Here is an 11,077-nt window from a genome sequence, read left to right on the forward strand (position 1 = left end):
AAATATATACTGTTCTTATTTATCTACACAAAAACTCTTCAAGAATATTCTTCCCCCATAGTCTAAACTTTACAACACAGGTTAGACACTGGTATGTCCAACAAAAAAGGCCATCCTTAACCCATTAATTCAAACTTACCAGGCCTTTTCTTTTTGTGAATAATTTTTTTTTAGAGGAGCGATGAATACAGTTTACAATGAAGCTGCAGGACCAAAGTCTTACAGAATTACAACATATTAAATGAGAGGTATTTTTCACATATTAGTAGCCTTAATTAAAAACAATATATACTTTTTCTCAAAGTAATATTCTTTAATTATATTATTTTTCATATTTAGTGTAAATTTTTACTTTACTAAATAAAATAAAAAACTGTAAATGAACATATCCAAAAGCAGGGTTGGAAGTGGGTACCACATTGATTCATATTTCCCTCTGCTTCCAATCCTGCTAGGAATCAAACTATTATGAAAATGAGTGCAGCCCCACCAAGGGTGGCTCAGCACCTGAGCATCAACCTATGAACCAGGAGGTTATAGTTTGATTCCTCATCAGGGCACATGCCCAGGTTGCAGGCTGGATCCCCAGTAGGGGTCATTCAGGAGGCAGCAGATCAATGATGCTCTCACCATTGATATTTATCTCTCTCCCTCTCCCTTCCTGTCTGAAATCAACAAAAAAATATTTAAGAAAAGAAAATGTGTACAAATATATCTCATTCAAAGCAAAATACCAGCCCAAAGTTCAGAACCCCAAGAACCCAAGTATGCACTTAAAAATCAATAATACTACTAATACAGAAATCTTCTATTGTTGCTTTGATCCCTAGCTAAAGCAGAATAGCAGACATTCTTTCAGACAATGTAATCCACTGGTTTTTATTATGATAATAAAAAGGTATAAAACTGTACATGAACTATAATTAAAAGTTTTTAAATGTATAAAAAAGATTTTCCTTAAAAAAAAAAATCCCCCTCAAGGAGTGGACTGCTGATTCTCAAGGAAAAAGGAGTGGGGGGTGCGGGAAGAGACTGAACTGTGCACCTATGGATGAAGACAATGGGGGGTGGGGAAAGGGCAGAGGGTGGGGTGGGAACCTGGTGGAGGGGGGAAAAAATGAGGAACTTTTGTAATAATATGAACAATAAAAGTTTATTAAAAAAAAAATCCCCCTCCAATTCCAACCCCCTAGTGCTTTGTCAAGTTGCATGTGAATATTTCCAGATGTTTTCTAAGCAATGCGGGTATGTTTAAGTGTGTGTGTATGTGTGTGTGTGTGTGTGTGTGTGTGTGTGTGTGATATAACTGCAAATGCAAATTTGGAATAAACAAGTGAAATTTTTGGAGAAAATATAAATTCATTCCTCCCTCCAGTATGGTAGGAACTGTTATTTGTTCATTTAGTATGTGAAAACTGTGCATTTCACAAGGATTTTTATAAGCCAACTGATATTAGCCAACAGCTTGATGACCAAATATGAAAGTCAGCACATGGGTTCCTGTGAATTTGAGCCCTCTGAGGCCTGCTGCTTTGGTGATTTAGCTTCTTTCCGGCACAGACACTAGACGCTGTCTGCGAGAACTCCTGCAAATCCGAAGGGCACCCCCTCCTCCTTCCTGCTTCTAGTGACTTCATTCTCCAAAATACTGTGCCACAGGCCTGCCCGCCCTCCGGTTCCTCCTGCAGCTGCTGTCCCTCACCTGCAGGCAGCCGCGCCCTCAGTGCCCGGCCCAGGGGCCCCGCTGCTTGCGACCTCGGGGCCTCCTGCTTCCTCTTGGTCTCCAAGCCCTTTCTCCTCCAAGAGGAAATGACCCTTTGGACACACGGCTGGCCATTTTCACTTGAAGTTTACATCAACCCTGATGTGAGCATTACTTATCTTAAAATACTGCTACTTCCGGCAAGTCTGATTCGGGGCCCCCAGCTCTTACTCTCCTGGGGAAGAAACACCGACTTCCCCGTTGGCACCCGAGGCCACTCCCTCCTCCAGCGGCGCAGGTGGGGTCGGGCTCCGGGGAAGCCGCTCCCCGCCGCCCGGAGCCCCCCACACACCCCCCCAGGTCCAGCCACGGCGCGGCGGGAGGCGGCGGCGAGGGAAGGCGCCTTCGGGAGGGGCTGCGGGGCCGCAGGCGAGCGCGCGGACAACGATCCGGACCGACACCGGCCCCTACCCGACCGGGAAGCCGGTGGTGCGGACACACCGGCGTGGGCAGGTGGGGGCGGCAGCGGAGCGGACACCCGACCCGGATGGTAGGCGGCAGGGCGGGGCGGCGCGCCTCCGGCGGCGGGACGGGTGGAGGCGAGGCGCACACGGACGGGCGGTCAGCAGGGGCGGGCACGCGAGCCCACAGGTCAGTGGGGTCTAGACTTGGGACGCGGCTGGACCCGCGCCGGCGCTCACCCCAGACCCAGCAGGAAGGGGGCAGGAGCGGGGTCGGCGAACCAGGCGGGGAGCACGCGGGTCGGCAGGTCCGCGGGTCGGGCCGTACTCACCCAGGCCGGCAGGTCGCAGGCGCGCACCCCCAGGCGCACGGCGCGCTCCTCGTCCTCCAGCAGCGCCAGTGCGCGGCACAGGCGCGTGGCCTTGAGGCCGCGGCTGCGCCGGCACCAGGCGAGCAGCGCCAGCGCCAGCAGCACCCAGCTGAAGCTCAGGCCCAGGTAGCCCAGCGCGTACACCGGCAGCAGCAGCGCGAAGCTGCGGGCCAGCTGCGCCAGCAGCCCCACCACGTCCACGCTCAGCGCCGCGCCAGCCGGCTCGGCCCGTGCGGCGTCGGCCACCAGGCCCGGGCCCCCGGCGTCTCTCATCGTCCGCCGCCCAGCCGCTCTACCAGCGCGTCCGGTCCCAGCCGAGGTGCCTCCAGCCGAGCACCAGCGCCCCTCTGAGGGGACGCCTCCCGGCCGCCTGCAGGCTGCGTGTGACGTCAGCGCGCAGGAGGCGGGGCGGGGCCCGGGCTGGGCGCACGGCACTCCCGGGGTGGGCGGGGTGGGTGCGTGAAGCGGTTGTGGGCGGGGCTTGAGTGGGCGGGGCGGTGGGAGGCCTTGGCGGGGCTGGTGGCTCCCTCTCCACCTGGTGGGCCGGCCTCCGGGCGGGCGGAGCCCAGCGTGGGACGCCCGGCGCTGGGCCCGGGGTCGGGGCGCGGTCTCTTGCTGCCTCCCGGCGGAGCGTGATTGCGGGCTGGGCTGCCGGCTGGGCAGTGGCCTGTGCGGCACCGGCTGCGGAGCACCCTGGGCTTGGGGACGGCTCTGTCGCCGCCTGACCAGGGGCCGGAGGGCGGGTGGGTCGCCGGGGTGCGGCTCCTGGACGGCTGGTGTGGAAGGAGCAGTGCGCGCTTCTGCGGGTTCCTTCCACCCGCAGGTTTGGGGGAGAGGCTGTCTCCTATACTTTTAACGTTAAAAATCGTGCTCCTGAGTGGTTGATAGTGCAGCGCCCTAAAGCAAAGCAGTTATCGCTCTAGTCGTGCGGATGATGCCACAGCATAAAGATGTGTTGTTTTTGTGTGTGTTTTTTAATGTATATTTTTACTGATTTTAGAGAGAGAGCGAGAGAGAATCATCAATGATGACAGAGAACCACTGATCGGCTGCTTCCTGCAGGCCCCTACTTTGGATGGAGCTCTCAACCAGGGCATGCATGTGCCTTTGGCCGGAACCTGGGACTCTTCAGTCTGCAGGCCCAGGCTCTATCCACTGAGCCACACCATCTAAGGCAAGATGTGGGGTTTGTGGTTTTTTTTTAAATCACAGCCAGCTTAGACATGAGGAAAACGCATCAGGATGGGGCCCTTTTGCTTGAGTGTTAGACAAGAATTTTGGCCCCAGCTAACGTGTCGGAGGCGATGCTGGCACGAAAGTGGTATTCCGGCTCCAGGCAGGATGCTGCTCAGCTTCCCTGGGAGAAGGTCCTGGCTACTCAGTGCTGAAGGACTCGCGTAGACCTGGCTTGTGATTTCTGAGAAGCACAGTAGCCTCTGATCACTTTATTTTCCAGGAAATTCAACCAGTACTTCCGAGTTAACTGTCCTTCAGCATATGCACTGACTTCCAAGGAAATTTTAATTACATTTATATAGACAGGGCTGTTTTTTAACCTCTCTCTTACTCTTTAAACCTGTTTCTTATAGCCTTGAATTACCAACTTCAGGAAGAGCAAGGACTATAGGAGAGAAACAGAACATGCTTACTTGTTTTTACACTCGTGATTGACATGTGTTCTTCCTTGCATATTGCAGGGATTCTACACAGTGGCTGCAGGACAAAGCCTGGTGCCCTCGGGACAAAGCAGTGCTGTCCCATAGACCACTTGCTGTGTAAGAGGAAGAGGGCTGCCAACTAAAGACTAAGCTGCAATCAGACCGTTAGATCAGAGGAATCAGACTTCCTATCATGAGTCTGGCTGGGGGATTGTGTTGGCATGCATTCCTAACTTTGCCAAGTCTCATTAGTAATTCCATTAGGCTTTAAGTTCCTTGAGAGCAAGAACCACATTTATTAGCATTATCAGCATATCTTTAAGCTGACACACTGCCTGGCATAGCGAGTATTGAATGAATAAATCTATCTCCTCCCTTCATCTGTGAGTCTGTATATAATAATGTGTGTATGTGTATGTGTTGCTATGGAGACATAAATACATATCTCATAAAATCCTTGATCTAGGGTCTAGAACACTCAACTTCAGTGGAAGGTGCTAAATCTGAAACAAATGAAGTAGTTTTCCCTTGCTCTTCACCGAATTACATTATGTAAGCTGTAAATACAGGGGATAGGCAATAGTAGGGCTACAGTTGGGAGTACCAGAAACAGTTTGTTCTTGTATTGTTATTTATTAATTATTATACTATTTTCTGTATGAAAAACTGTCAACCTACTTTTGCTCACCGCTGTGTGTAAAATGGTGGGTCTCAACTCTTCCTGTGCAACAGTTTAATGCTCAGATGCCGCCCTTACTCATGACTCGTTTGCGACCTCACCAGCATTGCCTTGTTAACACACAGGAGCATGAGCCTTTCCTCTGGAGAGTTGTAGAATCACATCCTATAGATAAGATGTGTGAACACATAAGGAATCCTGCACAGGTGCGATGAAGTCTTTGATCCGGGGCCCAGGGATGTAAAATAATGGAAGAGAAGTGTCCATCAGCCTCCGGCCTGGGCTGCCTTTGTGAGCCCACCTCCCTGTATTTGGTTACGCCAGAAGGCAGAGCACATCTCTCTGCACCTTGACAATAACAGGCCCAGCTCAGATCTTAGGTCCTCATTAGTATTTTATTCTTCCTACGCCTCAATCTCCATGACCTTCATGTTACCTGTTTCCTTCTCTTCTGTGCAAATAGTTCTCCAATGAAAGGCTCTGGTTTCTCAGAGGAAAGGGGAGCATAATTGTGCATGTTCTAGAACAAAACTGTGGCCCTCGCTGGGTTGGCTCAGTTGTTAGAGTGTACACCCGCAGAACGAAGGGCCGCGGGTTTAATTCCAGTTGAGGGCAGCTGCATGGGTTGCAGGCTCTATCCTCGAGCCTGGGCCGTGTGGGAGGCAACCAATCAATGTGTTTCTCTCACATCAATGTTTCTCTCTGTGTCTCCCCCATTTTTCCACTCTCTAAAAATAAAAAATAAAAAATAAATGGAAAAAATATCCTTGGGTGAGGATTAGCAACAACAACAAGCTGTGAAGGCAGTGTCTACTCTCATTCCTTTCTGTTTTTAGATTGAAGTGCTGCCTTGTGGCCCCAGCTGGTTTGGCTCAATGGATAGAGTGTTGGCCTGTGGACTTAAGGGTCCCAGGTACTAATCTAGTCAAGGGCATATGCCTTGGTTGCAAGCTCGATCCCCAGAAGGAGGCATGCAGGAGGCAGCAGATCAATGCTTCTCTCTCATCATTGGTGTTTCTATCTCTCTCCCTCTCCCTTCTTCTCTAAAATCAATTCTCTCTCCCTCTCTCTCTCTCTCTCTCTCTCTCTCTCTCTCTCTCTCTCTCTCTAAGGGCCCAGCGCACGAATTTGTGTACCTTGAAAGGAACTGTGGGCTGCAAGAACAGGGGCAGGTCTCTACCCATTCTCCACGATCCTGCCCAGCCCCTCCCACCATGGCCCCCAGTCCCCTGTCTGCAGGCAGCCCACTCCTGCTGCTGCTGTTCCCACACACTGACAGTTCCGACCCTGCTCCCACCCACTGATGGTGCAGAGCAAATGGGGCTGGCACCAGCAGTGGGTGTGTGTGTGTGCTGGCTGCTGCCCCGATCTCCCCCGAGGAGCAGGGGAAGGTGGAGAATCAGGGCCAGGAGTCGCTGCTCACAACTGCTGATGGAGTTGAGTGATTAGAACCAGCTCTGGGCACTGGCAGCGAGTGCAAGCGGTGGCTCTGGTGCTGGTTGCAGGTACTAGTGGAGCTAGCACTGGCAGTGGGTACGAGTGGCGACTCCAGCACCAGCACCGGGTGTAGCAGGGCCAGCACCAGCAGCAGGTGCAAGCGCCAGGTGGGACTGTGGTGAGTGGTAGCAAAGAATTTTCAGTAACCACCAGAGGCTTGCCTGATGAAAGCAAAGGACAGGGACTGGTGCCCTGCCTTGGTCTGGTGCCCCTACTCACCTGCTCCACCATCCCGTGATGGCCAACGCCTGCCATGTTCTGCCTACGCCCCCTGGTGGTGAGAGTACATGATAGCCACTGATTGGTTGTTCTGCCATTTGGTCTATTTGCATATTAGCCTTTTATTATATATATATATATATATATATATATATATATATATATATATATATATATATAAAGTGCTGCCTTCTGTTTAAATTAAATAAATCTTTATTGTTCAGATTATTATATTTGTTCCTCTTCCCCCTCCACCAGGACTGGTGCCCTGCCTTGGTCTGGTGCCCCTCTACCGGGTTTCCAACCTACCCTCTACCCTTACCTCCCCCCCACTATCCTCATCCATAGGTGTATGATTTTTGTCCAATCTCTTCCCACACCCCCTCACACCCCTTTCCCCCTGAGAATTTTCAGTCCCTATGCCCCTAATTCTATTATATTCACCAGTTTATTCTGTTCATCAGATTATTAATTCACTTGATTTTTAGATTCACTCGTTGATAGATATGTATTTGTTGTTCATAATTTTTATCTTTACCTCTTTTTCCTCTTCTTAAAGAATACCTTTCAGCATTTCATAATACTGGTGAGGATGAACTCCTTTAGCTTTTTCTTATCTGTGAAGCTCTTTATCTGACCTTCAATTCTGAATGATAGTTTTGCTGGGTAGAGTGATTTTGGTTGTAGCTTCTTGCTATTCATCACTTTAAGTATTTCTTGCCACTCCCTCTGGCTTGCATACTTTCTGTTGAGAAATCAGCTGACAGTCTTATGGGTGCTCCATTGTAGGTAACTAACTGTTTTTCTCTTGCTGCTTTTAATATTCTCTCTTTGCTTTTGCCCTTGGCATTTTAATTATGATGTGTCTTGGTGTGTTCCTCTTTGGATTCCTTTTGTTTGGAGTTCTGTGCTCTTCCTGGACTTGTAAGTCTATTTCTTTCACCAGGTGGAGGAAGTTTTCGGTCATTATTTCTTCATATAGGTTTTCAGTATCTTGCTCTCTCTCTTCTTCTGGGAACCCCATAATTCTGATGCTGGTATGCTTGAAGTTGTCCCAGAGGCTTTTTACACTATCTTCAACTTTTTGAATTCTTTTTTCTTTTTGCTTTCCCAGTTGAATGTTTTTTGTTTTTTTGTATTTCAAATCTTTGACTTGATTCTTGCATTCCTCTAATCTGCTGTTGGATCTCTGTATAATATTTTTTATTTCAGTCAGTGTATGTTTATTTCTAGTTGGTCCTTTTTCATATCCTTGAGGGTCTTGCTAAATTTCATATCCTTGAGGGTCTTTCCAATGCCTTTTCTAGGAAATTCTTGAAAAACCTTATAACCATGGTTTTAAATTCTATATCCAGTTGTTTGTTTTCCTCAATTTCTTTTGTTTGTGATCTATTTCTTTGTCTCCACATTTTTGTTGCTTCCTTGATTTGGTAGGGTACCTTTGTGTGCTAGGTTTCCTATATGGCCCAGTGGGTCAGCCTCCCCAGTTACCTGAGGTGGACACGCTTTTTAAAAAATTTAAAAAAAAAAAATTAAAAAATTTTTTTTTAAATTGATTTTTTACAGAGAGGAAGAGAGAGGGATAGAGACACTCTTGGTGCACCCCTTTGTGGACTATGTGTACAGCCTTATTTTAGTTAAGTCTTGGTTGATGTTGGTGTCACTGGGAGGAATTGACCTTTAGGCCAATTGGCTGTTAGGTTCAGCCAGGAGACCTTCTGTGCTGGAGACAGCTTTATGGGACCAGACTTGAAAAAATTGCAAAAGCCTCTGCTCAGCTTGGATGGGGCAAATTCTCAGGGTTGAACAAACAGTCTTGGTTTCCTGTCATCCCTGCCCTATGATGGATCTGCGTCTCAGTGTCCCTTGGTAATCACTGCAAGCACCTCTAAGAGTAAGCCGCCCTCGAGTTTCGCCCGCTGCCAGACAGTCCAGTTTCTCACCCAATGAATCTGGATTTCCAGATTCTCACCCAGAACTGGAGTTTAGTGAGGTGGGGAAGCTTTCATTTCCCACCCACTAGGGAAAGCCAGTGGCACTCAGCAGTCAGTCCACTCTGCGTGCACTTGCTCCTGTACCTCTAGACCTCTGCCTTTCAAGGCTCCCCTGAGTTTCCTGACAGTCCAGATTCCCCCCGTATAAGCCTGGGTTCACAGGGTTTCACCCAGGCCTGGGGTTCAGTGCAGTCAGAATGGGGTTCAGCGCAGTTGGGAGCTTTTGTCTCCTTCCCACTAGAGAAAGCCAGCCAGGCATTCTGCCATGCACCTGTCTCCATATCTTAGCCTTTTGCAGCTCCTCTGATTCTCTGTTAGCTTTCCTCTTTCCTTCTAGTTGTAGAATTTCCACTCAGCCAGCTTTTTTGTGGTTCTGGATGATGTTCGTTTTGTCTTTTAATTGTAGTTTTGAAATTGTTGTGCGAGGCAGCAGTTTAGGTGTTTATCTATGCTGCCATCTTGATTTCTCCTCCTAAGTTCAATTCTTTTCACTTTGTTGTAGATCCCCTCCTGCCTAGATCTGGGCCTTATCAATTGTTCTGTCCACTTCTACTACCTCTCCCTGTCCCAGGTACATTCCCTACTCCCATGCAGAGGTTTCATTGTAGAGGTGGAAGCCACTCTGACTCTCACTCAGATTATTTGGTTATTGTGTGCATATTTCTCTCTCCTAGTAATTACAAGCTCCTGGAGGCCCAGCTTGTGTTTTAGCTATCTCTAGCACTCTATAGTGCCCATGTCATCACATGAACTCAGTAAGGTAAACATTACAAGATAAAATGTAATATTTGATTGGCAAGTGAGTTATTTAGAAAATAGTTGTTTTAAGAAGTCTAAGGAAAGATTGTTTTATCTTCATCTACAGCCTTTTTTTTTTTTTTTTTTTTTTCAAACACAAGGGAGATAGTAAGAAAGAGGAATGAACATTTGTAAAGCCTGTGAACATGGTGCATTTGGGTGACTGTCTAAGTTGTCCTGTTTGGGGATGAAAAAGATAGAGGTGGGAGTGACATGAGATTCATGTGCTAGATGACTTGCTGCAGTGCAGGGTGGATTGGTAGGGGCTAAAATGAAAAATATAGACAAGGTCATATTATCTTGACAAGAGTTAGCGACTGCACTTGGGAGGTGAGGGAGAAGGGTTATTCTTGAAGTATGGGTGTGGGTGGAAATGGTATCGACTGTTTTCTTGTTGATGGAAGGACACACTGGTTAAGAGGATGATTTAATCTCAAATCCACCAGCCTAGCTGTGTGCCCTCAGACAAGCAAATTAACCTTTCTGGTTCTCATATTCCTCATCTGAAAAGCTGTAACATGCCTAGGAGAATTTGATGAATTACTAAATGCCTCATTTATGCCCTGCATAAAACATAGTTATCACCAATATTACCTTTCCTAACTTCCTTCTATGTTCTTTCTAAATGAAAAAGCTAGTAGTGGTATGTGTAAAACCAGAGTATCATTAAATACAAAGGGCGTAATGGATCTGTTAATTTCTCTAAGGTTGGGGACTAAGTAAACAGCCTTTATATCTGGAATATATAGATGGGCCCATAAAACTGTAACCGGTTCATAATAGTATATCACTAAAAAATACAATGTCTGAAAAATAAAATTTCTATCTATAGAAAAATCCTATCAAAAGCACAAACAGAAGTATTGCTTAACACATGATTTACAATTTTACTTAACATTTTTATTTATGGATTTTAGAGACAGAGGGAGATGAGAGAAACATCATTTTGTTGTTTTTATTTATACATTTATAACAACAAAAACATCATTTTGTTGTTCTTATTTATGTTGCTTCTTGTTTGTGCCGAGTGGGGATTGAACCGGAAACTTTGGTGTATCTGAACCATGCTCTAACCATCAATTTACTCGCATGCGCGCACGTGAGAACATTAAGTGTAATATTTTGTCAGCATCATTGGTACTACAAATGCAAAATAGTGTCTGGAAACAGCTGGGTGTGAGTTCCCGGCGCCGCTGGACTGGGACCTGCCCCTGCATCCTTCACGCGATAAAATAAACCTGAGATGCAGAACATTTGCCTTCATGGTTCAGCTCTCATCTCTCGTGTCACATGAAGTCATCCTTTTACGACTGCTTTTTCAAATGCATCGATTCCTGCCATTCTTACAAGCGTTTAATCAAATGACAACAAACGGAGAAATGATCTGTAAAGTGCAAAGCCTTATACAGGCGAAGAGCCCTTCCACCGCCGACGGTAAATCTGTGAGTGGCGCTTCCACAGCCTGGACACGCTGCCTTTCCTAGAGCCAGGTCGGGCCTCCGACGGTCCAGGGCCACCAGGCTGCGTGGAGCCGGCTAGCGGCGGCCTGGCTCGTCAGCTCCGCCCCGCCGCCCACGGCGGTCCCCGGCGCCGCGGCACTCGGCTGGGCGCGCCCGGCGCAGGAAGTCCACCAGCGATCGCTCCGCCCTCGGCTGCTCGCGCCTCCACTCGGCCCGGAGTCGGGTCGCGCATGCGCTA

At 48.1% G+C, this 11,077-nt stretch overlaps 1 protein-coding gene and 1 long non-coding RNA gene across 3 annotated transcripts in view; one reads left to right on the forward strand and one right to left on the reverse strand.

The window, feature by feature from the left end:
- ESYT2 (extended synaptotagmin 2) overlaps nucleotides 1-2,911 on the reverse strand; it is a 67,278-nt gene extending 64,367 nt beyond the window's left edge. For both annotated transcript variants that reach the window (XM_036428854.2, XM_036428853.2), the window contains exon 1: nucleotides 2,496-2,911. In XM_036428854.2, the coding sequence (XP_036284747.1) occupies nucleotides 2,496-2,807 (312 nt within the window). In that variant the 5' untranslated portion in view covers nucleotides 2,808-2,911. The remainder of the gene's footprint in view (nucleotides 1-2,495) is intronic.
- On the forward strand, nucleotides 1,758-4,572 carry LOC123651944. Its single transcript, XR_006740958.1, has 2 exons — nucleotides 1,758-1,866; nucleotides 4,232-4,572. It is a non-coding gene; the product is annotated as an uncharacterized LOC123651944 (long non-coding RNA).
- Nucleotides 4,573-11,077: the final 6,505 nt, after the last annotated feature.

The sequence above is a fragment of the Pipistrellus kuhlii genome, unplaced genomic scaffold (assembly GCF_014108245.1).
Source record: "Pipistrellus kuhlii isolate mPipKuh1 unplaced genomic scaffold, mPipKuh1.p scaffold_m20_p_94, whole genome shotgun sequence".
In the NCBI taxonomy this organism is placed as follows: domain Eukaryota; kingdom Metazoa; phylum Chordata; class Mammalia; order Chiroptera; family Vespertilionidae; genus Pipistrellus; species Pipistrellus kuhlii.